At 53.7% G+C, this 18,849-nt stretch overlaps 1 protein-coding gene across 5 annotated transcripts in view; it reads right to left on the bottom strand.

Moving 5' to 3' along the window:
• COL27A1 (collagen type XXVII alpha 1 chain) overlaps positions 1 to 18,849 on the bottom strand; it is a 136,558-nt gene that overhangs the window by 103,183 nt on the left and 14,526 nt on the right. For all 5 annotated transcript variants that reach the window (XM_004747870.3, XM_045081776.1, XM_045081773.1 and 2 more), the window contains exons 4-5: positions 11,982 to 12,035; positions 7,847 to 7,900 (exon numbers count right to left, since the gene is read on the bottom strand). In XM_004747870.3, coding sequence (XP_004747927.1) covers positions 7,847 to 7,900; positions 11,982 to 12,035 — 108 coding nt within the window. The remainder of the gene's footprint in view (positions 1 to 7,846; positions 7,901 to 11,981; positions 12,036 to 18,849) is intronic.

Raw genomic sequence — 18,849 nt, 5'->3', positions numbered from 1 at the left:
ACAGTGAACATCTACTCTGAGCCAAGCTTTGGGGTGAACACAGAACACTACCATGGGGAACATGGCACAGTTCATGTTCATGGGGGCCTCTCGAAGGAGAAACCAGAGACCAGTAATGATAATCAGTGCTAGCATTTACTGGGTGCTCTTCTGAGCCCTGGACACATAAATCTGTGAGGTATCAACGTTCACCATCCCATTTCACAGATGGGTAGACTGAGGTACAGAGAGGTTAATTCACTTATCCACGGTCATAAAATATGTAAATGGGACTTTGACCCAGGCAAAGGATCTGGTTCCAGAGCCCAAGCTCTTTACCTGTCAATACACTACAGATTAAAAACTACCATCCAGGGTTAAGTGGAATAAGGAGGACATGAGGGAGAACTTGACCCAGACAGAGGGGAAATCCCTGAAGGGAGCTCCAGCTAAGCTAAGGCTGGAGGAAGTCAAGGAGGGAGGCAGATGAACTTTCAACTCCAGGGATGCTTGAAGCACCCCTGGTCAGGTGAAGGTGTGACTTCTGGGATGGAGAAGACTATATGGCTTCCCAGCCAGACTCCTACAGATTCCCCAGTGAGAGAAAGAAGGAATATGTAAGTCTAATTAATTGCTTACACATTGGTTAAAATGAGAACCTGGTTGCCAACCCAGCTCTCCAGCCAACAAGCCTATGTGACCCAGGGTGAACCCCTTTCCCTTTCTGCGTGGGGATTGGTACACCCTCCGAACAAGTTAACAGAGCCTCTGGGAACTAGAAGACATATGGGAAGGTATATCCTTAGCCATAAATGCTATAAACATAGTGGGAGTGGGGACTGTGCTGAGCTCCTTTTCTGCAGGTAGGGTTGGAAAGCAGAGGAATAGAGGGTTCAGAGAGGCCGAGATCTAGAGAGGGACTGACACAAAGGAGAAACACATCGTGAAGGATTGGGAAATTCTGGGCCAGAAGTCCCCTGCATAGGTCATCTCTAATCTAAGTACCCAGAACAGAGGAGACATCATAAAATATTTCACAAATGAGCAAATGAATGAATAGAATCTCAAGAGACTACTCTAAGGCTGGGATTGGCTCAGACGGGCTTCCACTGAAGACAGCCTGGGCCTCCCACTATCACTATGTCATGTGTTTAGAAGTTCCAGCCAATGCAATAGGGCAAGAAAAACAAATGGGACAACGAGCCTTTGAGGAAAAGGAGACAAAAGTATGTCCTTTTTTGCAAGCAATATGAGGACCTGTCTAGAAAATACAGGAGAACTAACTGAAATACTGTTAAAATCAATAAAATCACAGTACAGGGTGTGGTTATAAAATAAACACAAAAAGTACAAAAATACAAAAGTCAATAGTCCTCGTCAGTAGCTGACAGCCAGCTAGAAAATGGAATGGGGAAAATATTTCACTCATAACAGCAACAAAAATATAAAATTCCTAAGCAAAAACCAGAGCTGTGCCGGCCTTATACAATAAAACCTATAAAAGTTTACTAAGGGATGTTTAAAAACCTCAACCAAATGAGAAGACATGTTATGATTTTAGATAGGAAAACGTATTTTAAAACTGCTAATTCTTGGGCACCTGGGTGGCTCAGTGGGTTAAGCCCCTGCCTTCGGCTCAGGTCATGATCTCAAGGTCCTGGAATCAAGTCCCACATCGGGCTCTCCGCTCAGCAGGTAGCCTGCTTCCCCCTTCTCTCTCTGCCTGTCTTTCTGCCTACTTGTGATCTCTCTCTGTGTGTTAAATAAATAAATAAAATCTTTTAAAAAATAAAACTGCTAATTCTTTACAAATTAATATACACATCTAATATAATTCCAATGAAAATCTCAAAGATGTTTTTATGGAAATGATTAAGATGGGCATTAAGTTCATCTGACAGAATAAAGAGCCAGAAATATTTTAAAACAACAAGGAAAGAAGACACAAAAAGATCATAGATGTCATGTAAAGTAGTATTTTAGCAAAAAGTATACAAACAGAACAATGAAACATATTTGAATGGCTGGGAATAGACCTCACTCTATCATATGATAAGCAGTAGAGTCAAGGTTATTTAATAAATGGTTAACTGTGGGGGAAAAAAATAAAGTTACAGCTCCATCTCATACCCACCCCCCTATGAAGATTAACACCAGATGGTTTAAATTCTTTAAGAATACAAATGGGAAAAAAAAAAAAGAATACAAATGAAACTATGAAATTACTAGAATATAAATGAATACCTATCTGATCATGTGGTGGGGAAAAAGTGTCCAAGTATAAACGTGAGGAACGATAAATTTTACATATGGGAGGAACCCTCTCTAAACTCCTGACATAAGTTCCTCATAAGTACGTGTTGGCTGTTATTGTTAGTCCAAAAAAAAAACATAAAACTTTTTATTTGTGAATATCATCATGAATACTCTTCAGGCAAACAGCCAAACTGAAATACACTCATAAGGCCGAGGAAGCCTGTGTACTCTTACTATGCAAATATCAGTAACTGTACAAATCCATAATGAAAGACAGTGTCCCAACCCCCCAAATAAACAAATGCATAAATGATAAAATACAAATGGCAAACAGATGTAAGAAAAGCCTTCTTCTTCTAGATGATCAACGAACTGAAGTGAAAACAATAAAGTGACTTTTAAAAATATCCTCCTCTGAGGCTAGCAACAGCATGACTGGTCAATCGTTCTAGAAGGCAACTGCTAATAAAACAGGCAAACCCATAAAGCACTTAAATGCAGGGTATATTTTAAATGACTCATACACATGTATGGGTGCTTGTACGTGTAGATACATCTGTATCTTTGTGTCTGTATGCATGCATTTTAATATGTTATATATGTATATTAACGTATATATTCTATTACATGAAAGCTAACATATATAGGTTAAGAAATAAAAATTCTTATTTCTTTATTTTGATTAAAAATATATGTGTGCTACTTATATAGAACTTGTATCTATAATATATACATACTCAAATATGATGTATATGTGACTTACTCTACAGAGGAAGGCCATAGAACTATGGAGCAAAATTGCCTTGTAGCAAAAAGCACATACAGGCTTTGGAGTTAGGCAGCAGAGGGTTCAAATCCTGTCTCTGCCCCTTATCACGAATGTGACCCTGGTCCAGTTACTTCATCACTTAGACCTTAGTGTTTTCATCTGTAAAATGGGGGTGGTAACATCTACCCCACAAAGGGCATAAAGCCTCTTGGCCAGTCCTTGGCCCCGTCCTCAAAAGGCAATCACCAGGCAGAGCCACTGCAGACAGCTTACTTTTTTCTTGAGACCTTCTAGACTATTCCACATGTTCCTTAATGCGCAGGCCCCACCTCTGTCATCAGAGGAAGGACAAGTGAAGGCTGGGACTTGAGAACCCTTTCTCCACTTCAGCCCCAACCAGCTCTGCCGGCAGCCCCCTGGCTCACCAAGTCTGCTCCTTTCCTGCCCGCCTCTCCCCCTGCCCAGCACCCCAGTGCCAGAGGGCCCCTAATCATCCTGGGGAATTCACTGCACTGAGAAGGCCACACCAGGAGTAGAGCAGCCGCCTGCCAGGAAGAGTGGGGCTGGGCTCCTTCTCCTCTGGCATGGGCAACCCTGGCCCTCCTGCATAGCTGGAGCACGACTGCCTCCAGCCCAGGGCCCCTCACCTTCCCCCAGCCCTGCATCCCCCCTGTGTGCACCATGGTGCACATCAGCATCCCCTGCACAGCCACTCTGGGCCTCCCTGCTGGCTGCCAGCCAGGTCCTGCTTCTCAGGCTGCCCAGCGGCCTCTGCAGACCTCATCTGATCATGTCACCTCTGCTAGAAACCGTTGCGTGTCTTCCTGTTGCTGCTTGGATGAAGCCCAAAAGCCTTACCACCACCTCCCAGGCCTGCTGCCCAACCTGGCCTCCTCCTGCCCCTGTGCCTTGTCACCTGGTGCATTTCAAACCTCAGTCTGACCCATCTGCCCTCCAGGAAGGTGAGCCTCAGCTCCTAGACCGGCCCAGTCTACACTGCGGCAGGCATCCCAGGCCTCTCACATGGAGCCACGATCACGACATGATTCTGCATTTGTCAGTGGGATTAGCTTGTTTCCACGAGGGCAGGGACTGTCCTTGCTGGGGTCCCAGTACAGGGCCAACGCCTTGCCCATACTGACAGCTGACCCTTCCATGGGCCAGCACTGCTCGAAGAAACTCGGTTACTCCTCGTGACAACTCAAGGGGGCAGCGGCTCTTCCCCTCCATTTTCTAGGTAAGGAAACTGAGGCACGGAAAGCTGAAATAATGTACCCAGAGTCAGGGAACTGGGACGTGACAGAGCTGGGATTTGAACTTCAATCATCTGGCTCCAGGGTCTGTGCGCTTAACCTCTGCCCTTTCCTGCAACAACACATGTGGGTCGGTTGGTGATATGAATCAATCCAGTGACTCAACCCTGGGCCTCCGAGGTCAGCCAGCGCTGTCGTCCTAGGGGCATGATTCAAAGTCCTGGATCCTGACCCCACGTGGGAGCTGACCTTCTCTCTCCTTGATGGATCTGAACATGGGGTGTACCAGTCTATGGCACATGGGTAAGGCCTTGGGGTCTGGGGGAGGAGGGTCACACTGTAATGGCCCTACAAGGGTCTTCCAGCAAGGATCCCAAAGCAGTTCTGCCAGTGCTGGTCGTGGCCAGTAATGCCGGGCAAGTCACCTCGGTGTCTTTGTGACTCAAGTCCTTCATTTGATCCTCCTCCCCTTCTAGATCCTCCTAACCCCACTGGTCTCTTCCACCACTCAGTCTTCATCCCACAAGGCCATAAGCTCCCGAGGGCTCCATAACCTCACTGAAGCAATGAGCGCACGGTGACCCGTCCAGCCAGAGTGCGGCCTCCCTGCCACCTGGGCACACCCTTCTGTCTGACTGATTTCTCCATCAACAGCACACAGTAGGTGTTCAATAAACATCTGCCAACTGAAAGAGATGATCGGATTTGTTGGGGGGGGCCACGATGGCTCTAGAAGGCAACATTGTGTGCAAGAGGGGGAGCCAGCATGGGGCCTGGGGGAGGCCAGCCCTCCAATCCCACCAGGTCACCTCCCAGGCCCAATGGATCTGGGACACAGGGAGGACCTTCTCCCCAGAATCATACCCTGGGTGCAGATATAGACCATTCGCTGCCAAGCTCAGCTCAGTCAGGAATTCCACTCTGGGAGAGCCTCTGCTTTAACCTTGTCCTGGCCACACCTCAGATCAAGGGCAGCCCAAGGGCAACCCTGAGCCCAGCCAACTGGGGCCTCCCGCCCAACTGGCCTGTCCTGGGGGCATTTGTGCTTACCCCTAGGCTGCAAGCCAGGTGTCTGGCAAAGGGCATGGCTTTTCCCCTTGGCGCTTTATGCAAGCACTACTGGCAGAAGCAGCCTCCCACTGCAGTGTATTTTCTGGAACCCACACCCTTCTCTGTTATACGCAGAAGCAGGCAGGCATCCCGTCCAGCAGACCCCACATCCACACGCTCCAGCCCTATGCGGCCTCAGGAAGAGGGGTCACCTGCCAGATATAAGCCTCCCTCAGCACCCAGAGCTACTTCTCCAAATGGAGGGAGAAACAGCTGGGGGGGCCCCCGTCCTGCCTCAGCACATCTGCTGGTGGGGGGATGGGAGTGGGCTACGGGCCAGACTGGGGCTGCCGCGGGCCTGGGGCTGGGGCCCTGCCGTGCGGGACCGGCATGGACCGGAGGAGGGACCTGTGGAGCATCTGCTGCTACAGAAGCAAGGAATCAATCTGGAAGCTGGACAGAGTGCAGAAGCCAGGGCGGGAGCGGGACAGAGCGGGAAGCTCCAGACAGGACAGTCCGGGAGCAGACCCAGAATGGCGTGTTCCTGAGCAAACCTGGCAGTTCAGAACAGCTGGGTCCTCAGCCCTTGGAGGACCCCACGGCCTCAGAGCCCTGAGTCCTGTGCAGAGCAGAGGGGGAGCAAGGGGGCTCCTTCTTTCCGCCTAGCCCAAAGGGGGCAGGTCCTACATTCATTTCCTAGACGGTGCCTTAATGTGCCCGCGCCTCCGTTTCCCTATCTGTACACAGGTATGGGATCTCCTCCCATGTTTTTGGGTCTTTGTGGGGATCAAACGAAGACAAGCGACTCAAGTACATGCACTGGGCACAGTGCCCATAGTAAGGCCCTGCATACAGGCGATTGTTTTTGTCTGTGTTTGCCCAGGAAGACAGCTAAGCTATCAAACCCTGCACCATTCGCCTCATTAAAACCACAGCACTTCGGGGGCGCCTGGGTGGCTCGGTGGGTTGAGCCGCTGCCTTTGGCTCGGGTCATGATCTCGGGGTCCTGGGATCGAGTCCCGCATCAGGCTCTCTGCTCAGCGGGGAGCCTGCTTCCTCCTCTCTCTCTCTCTGCCTGCCTCTCTGCCTACTTGTGATCTCTCTCTGTCAAATAAATAAATAAAATCTTAAAAAAAACAAAAAAAAAAAAAAAACCCCACAGCACTTCTGGACACTTGCTGGCCACGGGACACCCAAGGTCTCTGAGCTTGCTCTGGTCCCCAGCCCAGCCCTCGCCATGTGTCCCAAACTCCCAGATAAGCTGATGGGCGCCAGAGCTGGCCTTTGGAGGCGGCATGACCTGGGCACCAGTCGGTTAATGGCTTTCCCTAAAACACTCCATCTGCCCAACAGCCTTAGCAAAGAATGACCTTGGGGCTGGCCACCGGGGTTACCCCACGGAGGACAGACTGGGCCAGGCGGTGTCCTAGCCAGGCACCCCTCTGCCTTCCCTCTGGGCCTGCTTCACGCCCCTTCAGCACAGCCCCCGTGCTCTTGGCTCCCCTGACCTCGCAACTGCTTTACCCTCCTCCAGTCTCCAGCCGTTCCTGGAGACCTCCCCATGACCTAAATGTTGCTGGCTGGGCACACTTTTTGGCGCTCATACCAAGTGCGGCCCTGGACAGCCCTGTTTGCTGCCGGAGTGCCAGGAACAGAGCGGGGGCCTCCGGGGCTGGGGGCCCAGCAGGTGGGCCACTCAGGGTGCCACTCACTCTGGTCTCTGTGGTCTCCTGGTAAAGTTAACTGAAACATTCCAGGAGGGCTCCTTGGGGCAGGTGGCATCTGTGCGGTCGCCTCCACCCCTCAGGGCTCATCTCCAGCTCAGTGCTCTGCAGAGAGCTCCAGAATGTCTGTGTCCAGGTATCATCTCCACCTGGGAGGGCTCCCAGTTCCCAAATGAACATGGCCCTCACCTTCCTTCTCCAGGGTAGCCCGGTCGGGTCACTGAGGCTAACGCCAGGGTGTCACTGGTCTCCTATAGCTCACCCATGGCTTCGTTCTCTCTAACCCCCCTCCACACCGTGAAGGTATCCACTTCCCCTCCTCCCACACCCCTAAGCTGGCTGGGCTAGCCTCACCCCTTCCCTATCCCCTCCCCCACCCCCAGGGTCTCCCTGTCTCTGCTCTGGTCCCCAACTCCTGTCCACATCCACACGACATCCAGCCATCGTTCCGAAACACGACCATGTTCCTCACCAGCTCCAAAGATGACACGCCTCGCAGGATAAATCTGAAGACCCAGTAAAATTTCCGCCTCTAGTCCGACATGCAAGACCTTCCCTCTTTGGCAGCAAATGACCCGTCTTCCTGTTCTCCTAGGGGGCTCTAGGCTCCAATTGCCCTTCTCTCCCTAATCCCTCCCCCAACCAGAAGCTACACTTCAAGTCCTCACGGTGCCTACCACTTGGGAGGCTCTCAGGGGGCGCCCATGGCACAGAGCCCCTCCCAACAGGGGCCCCTAGGAAGCACCTCCAACATAGCCCCAACCCCAGCACCCCCCTCCATGGCCCTATCCCCAGACCCCACAGCAAATACTCACTTTGGCTCCAGGAGGGCCAGGGAGGCCTGGATTTCCGTAAGGCCCAGGAGGACCCTGAAAGGGAAAAGAAACAAAGAGATGAGGGAAAATGGAGGTCACTCCACTCCCTACAGCAATGCCTGGCAGGAGCCCTCCACCCACTGGGTCTTCTCAGCTAGCCAGAAGCTTCTCAGCTTCTTAGCAGGACTGTCATGGCGGCCTACTTTTAGGGAGGGCCCCCTTGATGCCCGGCCCCACCGTGAACACCTGCCATCCATTACCTCATTTTACTCTACTAACCCAAGAGGCAGGGACTATCATTATTCCCACTTGGAAGACAGAGCCAGTGCTCAGAGAGGTTGAGAACTTCCTCAGGTCATTCAGCTGCTCGGGGGCCGAGCTAGAGGTCAGCCTCCGATGTGTGACTTCGGAGAACAAGGCCTCAACCTCTGGATTTTTCTTGACTGCCTCCTGGCTCTCTCCCCCTGGCCCAGCAGCCCTTCCCAGGCTGGCTTCCTGGGCTCAAAGTGGACTTAGCTACCTGCTTCCCTCCACCGCTGCTCGTCAGTGCTCTGTGCCATTCCCATCATCTGGCGTTTCCTTATGATCTGTTCCCTCCAACTGCCACCAGCCCTGTCCTTCGAGGTCCTGCTGACATGCCACCTCCTCCAGTGGATCTTCTAGGACTTTGGCCTAATGGCACTGCTCCTTTTTGACTCCAATGGGACTGTGATGTGAGCCTTTGGAGTCAAGAGCCCAGTGAAGGGAAGACTTGGCGCCTTCTGAACAAAGGAGCCTCCTCCTGTGGCCACAGCCCAGCCAGAGAGCTCTCCCTTAGGATCCTATGAGCTCTGAGCTGACAGGTCCTCAGGGGCCTTGAAGCAGCTAGAAAGACTGGGCCCAGAGTGTCAAAGAGTCTTGGCCAAGTCACACAGCAGAGAGGTGGCCAAGTGAGGGCTGGGACCCAGGCCTGCTGGCTTAGGGTCCAGGCTTTATTCATGGCACCAGATTTTCCCAGGTCCTCTCTGAATCCTGCAGAACAGCTGGAGCCTGTTACGTCCACTTTCTCCAGCAAAGGCCCTGGGTTAGGGTCTTGCAGCCAATAATAGAAACAGAGCCTGAAGAGTTGGGTCACTCCCCAGAGTCTTTGTCCAGCAGGAATAATCTGGAGCATGGGGGGTGGGGAGAGATGGCTCAAGAAGCCCAGAGGTGCCCCACCGCGCCAACTTCTAGACACACTGCCCTTGTCACTGGCTCCTCTTGACTCATCTGGCTGGCTGTGTATGAACTTGCTTCCTTCCTCCCTCTCCCAGGCCAACTTTCCAGCTGCAGCCTGTCACATTCCATCCAAGACACCTCCCTCTTCCTCGATGCCTGCCCAGGGACCCTCCCCTTCTCTAAACACGTTGAAAAGGAACAGTGTTCCGAAGCTCACTCGGCCTGGGGAACGGACAACGGTGTCATGGGGGACCCTCCTTCTAAAGTAACCCGCTCTCCAGCCCTCTCCAGCATTCCACCCAACACAGTCTTCCAGCACAAGGACAGGACCTGGAACCATCTGTGAGCAACCCCCTTCCCCAGCCTCACTCTCCCCGACAGTCCTCGGAGTAGCTAGGACCCCGCCGGTCTTTAAGGAATATGGAAGACCTGAGATGCTCACCCCAGCCCAGATTCCTGGGGTCTAACCTCAGAGCTCAGATTGAACTGGGCCTAAGATGGGGAGGCGTGTTTGAGAAGGGGCCCCTGACCAACACTCCAGAAGCAGGCATGGGCTGTGGGAGGCCAAGGGTGGCTACCTTCTCCTCAGTTGTGCCCCCAGTTGCCCCAAAAATGGCGGGCTGGAGTGCTCAGCTACCCACCCGGCCTGTAGCTTGTAGAAGCAGGGGCTTCCTGCTTCCTCGCCCCCCCCCCACCTCCCCATCCCTCTCCCGCCACTGCCTTACAAAGAAATGGAGCACATAGTTGACCGGGAGCCAAGCAGACCAATACTATAAATGCTGCGGCCCAGAAAGCCGGGTATGAGGAGGGCCCAGGGATTCCCCAACATCCTTACACAGGCTGGGGAATTATGTGGAGGTAGGAAGGGGGATGCCACTGAGCTTTGGACAACCTCTGGTAGGGCCCTGCCACTCCCTGAGCCCCAGAGCAGTCATCGTGCAGAGAGGAGCTGGGATGGTCTACTTTTCGCATTCTACTATCTCTGGAATTTTATGATCTATGGAATTTCCAGCCTAGAAACAGGATGATGGCGGGGAGGTGGCGAGGGGGAGGGGTGCGTGGTGGGGAGGGAGAGCACACAGAAAGCCCGAGAAGGAGGATGGGAGAGGCATTCCCTCACTCAAGGAATTTCACAGCTGGGAAGAACCTTGGAAACACGGTTCCAAGGAAATGCCTTGGCAGTTCCTGAGCGGACTCCATGCTTTATAGATGGGAAACTGAGGCCCAGAAAAGGGAAGGATTTGTCTAAGATCACACAGCTTCTGGGGGGAAAGGTTGTTGACTCCCAGACTAGAACTGCTCAGTAACCATTTGCCTAGCACCTGTTGGGTGCAGGGCACCCTGCTAAGCAGTGTGTTGAGAAAGAGAAAGAAACAGGGCCTGGCTCTGGCCCAGAGGGGCTTGTTTGGGTAGAGAGAAAAATCAGTGCGATAGATGGTTAAGATCACAGGTTCTGGGATCAGACTGTCTGGGTTCCATCCTAGCTCTAGCATTGACACTCTGGTTGACTTTCTCCAAAGTAACCAAACCTTTCTGAGCCTCAGTTTCCTCATCTAGAAGCATGGGGACGACGTCGGAACCCATTTCTTGAGAAGGCTGGGCTGGTGGGATGAGATCACGCAATCCGCCAACAGAGGTCAGCGGTCTGCGTGAGCTTTAGGAAAGTCATCCGTGCCATCCAGAGCAGCGAAAACCTGCTGCAGGAACTCAGAGAAGGGGGCGGTCGTCAGCAAACGAGATGGCATTTGATCTCAGCAGGGGACGGAGAAGGAGCTTACAAAGAAGGGCACGCCAGGTCAGGGCAAGAGGCCGACCTAGAAAAGGTGCAGAGGAGGCATTCGGAAGGGTAAACTGCCTGCTAAGTCAAAGGGCCTCGTTCTGCACCCAGGCTGCAGGAACCCTGGTACTTCCGGGGTCCCCAACTCTGGGTAAGTCCTCCACGGAGACTCTGGAGCCAGGAGGAAATGCTGCCTCAGACAGCAGATTCCAGAGCCCTGGGCCCAGAGAGCACAGGGCCAGGTCTGGAGTAATTGCATAACCAGAACCATCCGCTGGGCTCCGAGCTAAAAATATGCCCCAGGCAGCTGTCTCTGCCAGAGCCTTGCCAGGCACCCAGCGTGGGAAAGGCTGATTCAGCCTGGGTGCAGGTGCCAGGCGTCACAGGTCTGAGCCCTCTTGGGAAAAGCACAGATTTTTCTCCCAGAGGACCCCCAGGGGTGCCAGCATATGGTTCAGGGACGAGATTCCCATCCTGGCTCTTCCATTTCCTATATGTTCGGGCTTTCTCATCCCCAACATGCGAATGATTATCCTGGTGCACAGGGGTTCTGGGGCAGGGGAGAGGGGCTCAAACAGAGCATGCAAGGCATAACATGGGAGTTCTTTTCCACACCAAGGCTCAGGCCAGCTCCTCTCTGACGCTGCAGTCCTGCGAAGCCATCCTTCTCAGACAGGAGATTCCAGAGCCCTGGGCCCAGAGAGCACAGGGCCACCTCTGATCAAACCTCTTGGCATGGGGAGCTCCCCCGCTACCTTGCCCGTGTCGGCATCCCCACCCCAGGATGGCCCTGTGGAGTTAGGAGGAGGGACACAAGGGTCAAGTCCTCCCAAGGCAGCTTTTTTCCTGGACGAACGCTGAAACCCATTAGCTCAGAAGAATGTGGTAGGCAGAAACCACCTTCTCCACTCCAGGCTGCCAAGGGTGATATCCACCACGAACACCTGAGACCCTGTAAGAGGTCACTGCTGTCCCCATGGCATGCCCGTCCACACAGCGCCCCCAAAGAGCCCTGAGTTCGCGCCAATGGACAAAGTGAAAAATGGGTGCTGGGGGGAGGCAGGAAACAGTCTGGGGACACACAGCAAGTCTAAAACTTCAGGGGCACTGGCTCCCCAAAGAGCCAGCGGGAGACCCAAAGGACAGCATGTGATCACTTACCCGAGGCCCCCGTGCACCCGGGGGTCCGGGGAGCCCAGGCAGCCCAGGGGGACCCTGAAAGAAAAAGCAAGAAGACAGCGTCAGTGCCACGGGGCAGCAGGGAATGGGTTCAAGCAGCCGTTCCACAAGCATCTCCAGAGCTCTGGGCATGGATACTCCACGACTGAGGAGAGGGGTTCTCTGTGGCCTAAGGAACTCATGCTCTTTGGGCCTTCCCGGCCTTTGCAGCTGCTGTTTCACGGTCTTTGAAGTTTTTGCCTTTTATCACTCAGCAAACTTACCCAGGGTGCCACCTCCTCCAGGAAGGCTTCCCAGATCCCTCCCCTAGCTTGAGTCAAGTCCCTGCTTTCCATTTTTTATTTATATATTATTTGGGGAATTGTCTGCCCCAAAGCCTGTCTCTCCCACTAGACCATGGTCTCCTCAAAGGATCTAATTCTCTCTCCCCAGGGCTCAGTTAAATGTCTGATAAGATAAAACACAAGAAGGGCGCCTGGGTGACTCAGTGGGTTAAAGCCTCTGCTTTCCGCTCAGATCATGGATTCCAGGGTCCTGGGATCAAGCCCTTCATCGGGCTCTCTGCTCAGCAGGGAGCCTGCTTCCTCCTCTCTCTGCCTGCCTCTCTGCCTACTTGTAATCTCTGTCAAACAAATAAATAAAAAATCTTAAAAAAAAAAAAAAAAAAACCAGCAAGAGACCTCAGAGCTCAGCCAAGTTCTCTGCAGAGCCGAACAGGGAAGGGATTTGCCCATGGTGTATCTGTGCACATGGAGAGGCCGTACAGCATATAGGGTATAGACAAAGGCTTTTGCATCAGACAGGCCTGGGTTCAAACCCCGTGCTGCCACTTACCAGCTGGGTTTGGGCAAGTTCTTCAGCCAGCCTGTGCCTTTAAAACGGGGGCAAGAATACCCTCTTCACAGGACGGTCACAAAGATGAAATGAGAGATAGTGAACATTTAACACAATGACTGGGGTCTAAACATCACTCAAATGTTCTATCTGTTCAGGAGTCACAGCCTGATCCAACTTTCATCACTGCTCCCAGAGAACTCGCAATAGCCCCCTCATTGGTCTCCCCATGTCCACCTCCTCTCCCCTCCTGTCCTCCTCACCACAGCCCTGTTCATCTTCCCAAAGTACTCTCCTGCTCAACGACATTCAATGGCTCCCTATTTCCCACAAGAGAAAGGCCTAACCCTGCAGCATGGAAGGGAGGCAGCCAAGCAGACTTACTGAATGGAGGGCTGAACTTCGTTCAAATTCCAGTTTTGCCACTTAATCGCTGGAGACTTTTTGCAAGCCCTTCAGCCTGAGTATCCACTGCTCCCCATCCCCATGGGGTCAGGGGCCACTGCCCCGTCTACCCTGAAGGCATCAATGAGAATTAACTAAGTGCCTGATGTGAGGAACTGAACACGGAGCCTTCGAAGGAAGCCTGGCTTTCGAGGATGTGTGAGGCCTGGGGAATTCATTTGTTTCAAATAACCATCAACGAGATTCCAGGTTTCCTGCCCAGAGTTAAAATCAGTGTTGAAAACCCAGTACGGTTTGGCTGGTAATTAATCCAGATCTCACGCTGGGCAGCCTCGGTTAACAGTTCTGGCCTACGAACACCACGTGCTTGCTCGGCCATGAATAAAAATCAGAAGAGAGATCCAGACAGGCAGATATGGGCACCAAGGCCCCGGGGCACTGGAAAGGACCTGGGGTGGGGGTGGAGGTGGCTGCGTGGCCTCAGGCAAGTCCCAGATACCTCTGAGCCTCCAGGGACCTTTGGCCAAATTGGCAGCGGTCTTCCTTCAATCCAGAGCCCAGGGGCTGGGTGGCTGTTTCTCCTCCCCTATCTTGTTCAGCAGGTTTCCCTGCTGGGATTCAGGCCAGGCTCCTCTCAGCTCCTCCCCAGGGAACGGCAGAGCCCCAGGAACCTGGGTTCACACTGGGCGCCCCCGCATGGGCTCTGGGCACGCTACTTCTGTCGAGCCTTCATTCTCCAAGTGTGAAATGAGGATATGAAGGCCCCTAGCTGACAGATAATCTGTAAGAAGTGCTAATCCTGGGGCCTGGCACACAGTTAATGCCCCCAAAGTTAGCTGTCGTTTCTGTTAAGCAAGCTTCTGGAAGTTCCCCAACTCAGAATTTTAAACCACCCTCCTTGGCATCTGTTTTGCAGGAAGAGCAAAGATTTCCCTTTCCAGAAGGCCCTCGTTGGCCCTGATCTTCCAGGTGACCCAGAATTAAAGGGAAATGCAGGGGCTCGGGCTATGCTGTATCGTTACCCAGGATCGTCACCCAACCCTTTTAGGAGATGAGACCCCGAAGAGCGCCTCAGAGCAGCAAAGCGATTTGCCCAAGTCCACACAGCTAACAGGCAGAACCTGGGTTCAATCTAGGACATCTGATTTGCTCTCCTCTCTTGGGCAGCTTCCATGCAGAGAATCTTGGCTAGGTATGTCCTGATGCAGTGTGCAGCCTTGGCTAAGACCCTTCCCCTCTGCAGGCATCTAGGGAATGAGCATCCCAGAACCTTCCCAACCCGGGCCCTTCTGCGTTGCCGGGTGGCCACGATTTCCTTTTCCAGTTATCGGGCAGGACAGAAAAGGAGGACACCGTGCCCAGCTCACAGAGAGGAAGGCCAAGGCCCAGCGAGGCCGGGCTCACGCAGGGCTCCAGGGAAAGACAGTCTCCAGAAGGTAGAGCTCCCTCAGGGACCCTGGTGGGTCTGCGTTGTGGAGGCCTGGACATTCCCTCTTGGCATTTCTTCTGCCCCAGAAACAGGGGCATCCAGGCTGGGAATCTGACTTCACCCACAACATCTGCAGAGCAGACTCTGAGTGCCAGCTGAGACCCATGGCCCAGCCTGGTGATGTCAGTCCGCAGCCCGGCTCCGTGTCATGGTCGCCCAGCCCTCAGCTGCAGGCCTGGCCAGGCTCTCCTCTACCCACCCTGGGCGGGGCTACCCAGCAGCCCAGCTGCAGCCGCAGGCCCAACCCTTCCCCATTCAGGACTTACTTTGTCTGTGGGCAAGTGAGGGTGGGCACCCCCTGCCCACTCTCGCCTGATCCGAGACCCTGTCTGTTCTCCACGCAGTGGAAAAACGCTGCCATTTCTTTCCAGGGCCTGAAGCCTGAGCGGGTGACTCTGGGATGATTCACGAAGGCCGGGGTGGGATTTTCCACTCCACGCTGCAAACAACGGGGCCTCTGAGAGGGCCCAGAGCAGAGGGGGAGGGGCGCGGGGGCCACGGGCCTGCCTGGGGGAGGTGAAGGAGGCCTGGGCTCTGGAGCTCGCACAAACACAGCCATGGAAACAAACAGGCAGCGGCTCTGGGCTTTCCCGGGGGGTCCTGGCCTCCAACAGCAGGACCTAGGGGAACCCTGTCCCATGGAACAAGTCCACCCTTGTGTCCAGCTGCAAAAGCCCGCCTGCCAAGCCTTGCAGAAAGAAGTAAGTCCTGGCTGGCACGGCCCGTGGCAGCAAGCAGACTGGTTCTGGGATCTGGGAGACCTGAGTCCCAGCCTGCGTGTGCTGCTAACTGCTGGTGACCCTATGCTGGGACTCTTCAGTCTCTGGGCCTCTGCTCCGTGCCTGTGGCTTGATGGGGAGAGGCAGGGGCCCTCAAAGGGCCCTCCCACTTCCGACCATCTGAGCGCACCGTTATTCCCAAGAATAGCCCTCAGGGCTCTGAGATTTTTTTCCCCCAGTCTCTGTCCTAGGGAAGGGCCTCCTGGGCCAGGGCTTTTCCGTATGGCCTTACACAGATTACTGCATCTCCACGTGCCTCCAGGCCTCAGTTTGTCCAGCTGCAAAATGGGGATATAACATCCAGCTTCCAAGATAAAGTATGCAGGTGCTGGTTTTTCTCCACTCGCTCCCCGGGTCTCTTGTGTGCCCTGGGAATCTGGCCTACAGGCTGCAGCCTCACGCCTTCCTGCTCTCTGCTTCTGGCTGGGTCTGGCCAACGGGAGGTCCCGACAAGAGACGGAAGAGTGGACAGAGTGAGTGGGCGGGGACTTTCTCTACCCAGGGGAGGACTACAGACTACCATTCACACTTTAACTTTCGCTGGGTTCTGGTCACACATGCCCTCCTTTTGTACCTTCAGGTCCGACCTGTGTGCTTTGCCAGCTGCTGTCGGTTCTTTTGATGCCGCCCACACCTCTGCAAACAGCCCCTGCCTTGAACTCTCTCAATGACCTTGTTCCCCACCTGGAGCTGCAGGATACGGCAGGCAAACTGCTTAGCTCAGAGCCTGGCACATAGTAGGAGCTCAAAAAACACTGTGCTAAACACAAGGCAAAACAGCCCTCATTCTCCTGGGTTCTAGATGATAACTAGGATGAGCAGTGAATTTCTCAAGCTCTAGCCCCAGTTCCTAACCACCAACAGTAGGAAGGCCCTTCTGGATCCAGACGGTCCCAGTCCTCCTAAGGCAGTGATACCCTCATCTCAACCACCAGCACATCAGTAAACAGCCCCAACCAACCACCGGGACCAGGTTCTAGCGCTGGATGCTTTATGTCCCTCTTCTCGATTGATCCATATGACTCTAGAAACGTAGGGAGTACCATATCCCTGTTTTGCAAAGGTAAAAACAGAGGCTCAGAGAGGTTAAGTGACTCGCGAAAGGTCACACAGCACCTGGCCCCAAAAAGGCACTCAATCCACATTTGCTGACAGAAGGAAAGGATGGCTGGATAAGGGAGTGGTCCCAACCCAGGTCATTCCAAATGTGAAGTCTGTGCGCCGTTCCCCTCCACATGGCCTCCTGACTCCACCAGCAACAGAGATCTGTGTAACCTCAAGGAGCCTGTCCTGGGAATCAAGACAACCTTTTTTTTTTTTTTCCTGTAAAGATCACATTCCTTCATTCATTTCACAGATAGTCATGGAGCATCTGCTGCGGGCCAGGCCCTCATCTGGGTCTCCCTGAGGTGACGCTTGCAAAAAGTGCAAGCAAGGGCAAATGCCAGCAGCCTGATCATGAATAAATAAGGCCTTGACTCGCCTCCTCCCAGGCGTGGGGCTTCTGTGCAGCTTCTGTGCAGTCTCTGTGAACCGCAGCCTCCCCGCCCCTCCTCACCCGGGGCCCAGCTCAGCTTTTCCATGCTCCCCCCTGCCGCTGCTGGGGCTCCCACAGAGCTCCCTCGCTCCGTGGCTACAACCGCTGGCAGGCCCGGGGCCCAGAGCTGTCTCTGCCTCTGCCAGTCCGTCTCCTGCCCCTGGGGACAAGGGGGATCCCATCAGACCCAGCCGCAGCACCCATCTCTGGCTCCAAAATAAGAGCCACTTATTTCTGGGGAGGGAGCTCTTCCAAAGCTGTCAGCCCTAGGGAGAGGAAAGAAGTTCTCAAAGTCACCCAGAAGAAACATCTCCAAGGGGCCTTGGAGATCACCCAGCTCGCTTCCTCACAGGAGATGGGAGCTATTCTTAACTTACATTCTGCAGAAACCAAGGCTTAGCGCGGCTCAGGGCCACAGAGCTAGTAAGGGGTGGAGTCAGAATTGGAACCCAGGTCTGCAGGTCCGCAGACGGCGGACAATTAAGCCCCCGACCCAGAGCAGCACAGTTTCTTCTCTGCTGGGATGATATCCTAAATGTATATGGGGGTCGGAGGCATGTAAGATGGGACAGAGGGAGCCCTTGTCACCACCACTCAGAGATGCCACTTCCATTATGGGAACTCTGGGCTCTGCCATAATAGAAATGACCAGTTTACCACCAGCCACATGATGGGCTGGACAAGGCTTCTCAAAGTTTTTTGGGTTCCTGTTGGAATGAGGCTAGGTTCCGAGCTGAGGGAGGGTAGGACCAGGGGACAGGGTGGGGCATGAGGTAGGAGGCTACACAAGCAGATTGACATCATCCCTCTTGCCCTTGGCCTTCCAGGGTTGGAGGAACAGGGACAACCAATAGCCTCTCTGGATGTCAGGAACCCAAAGTCTTATTCCAGTCTCTGCAAGGACATGCTAGGTGCCCTTGGCCGAGTCTTTTGTCCCTCTAGCCACTGCCCCCCCCCATGTAGAGCAGGGATCAGCATTCCCAGCCTGCCCTCCTGACCCAGGTCCTGTGAGGTCCTAAAGGAAGGTACCACTCATGTAATCATCTGGTAGGTCTAGAAACAGCAGATTCTTTAGACATTGAGATCTTCCTCTGAGGCCAAGGACAGGCCCTGACACATCTCTGAAGTCCCCAACCTCCTGCCCTGAGTCTTAGAGTCTCAGAGTGGACCCTCAGCGGAGTGGGATGGAATGTGCCAGTCTTGGCATCTGGCCCTGGGGCGTAAATTTCAACTCTGCTGTGTGCCCCTGGGTAAGTCATGGCCCTTTCTGGGCATAGTCTCTAGGCTCCTCACCTGCCCACTGAGGAAGGTTGAATGGAATGATCCCTAAGTACCTAAGTACTGAACAGCAGATCTGGAGTGAGGCCTCACCCCTTCTGAGCCACACTGCCAAACCCCAAAGGGACAGTATATAGCCCAGGCACCCGACAGGCTCAAAGGCAGATTCTATACTCTCAAAACCACTCCTGCTCCAATTGTGCCAGCTTGGACATGGATGTCCTCTCCCCACAACACACACAGCCTCCGGAGGCAGGGTTGACCTCCTCCACTGGATGGGGTGGAGACCGAGGCTCACACCCTCTCTCAGCGGGGAGGGACCATTCACCCCATTTTGGCCTCGCAGCCAATGAGCCCAGCACCCACACAGCTTGAGAAGCTGAGTTGTCAGGGCTCGGAGGCACCTGGCGCCTGAGTCAGGCTGGGCAGCCCGGAGGGGTGAGAAGAGGTCCTTCCTTCTCTTCTCGGCTCCCAACCTCCTGCCCTGACAATTTTGGAGCACAGGACTTGAACAGAGCATTGACATAA

The sequence above is a fragment of the Mustela putorius genome, unplaced genomic scaffold, assembly GCF_011764305.1.
Source record: "Mustela putorius furo isolate JIRA1106 unplaced genomic scaffold, ASM1176430v1.1 tig00000580_pilon_pilon_pilon, whole genome shotgun sequence".
NCBI classification, from domain to species: domain Eukaryota; kingdom Metazoa; phylum Chordata; class Mammalia; order Carnivora; family Mustelidae; genus Mustela; species Mustela putorius.
The sequence above is the reverse complement of the archived record's forward strand: the minus strand, read 5'-3'. Positions and strand labels throughout refer to the sequence as shown.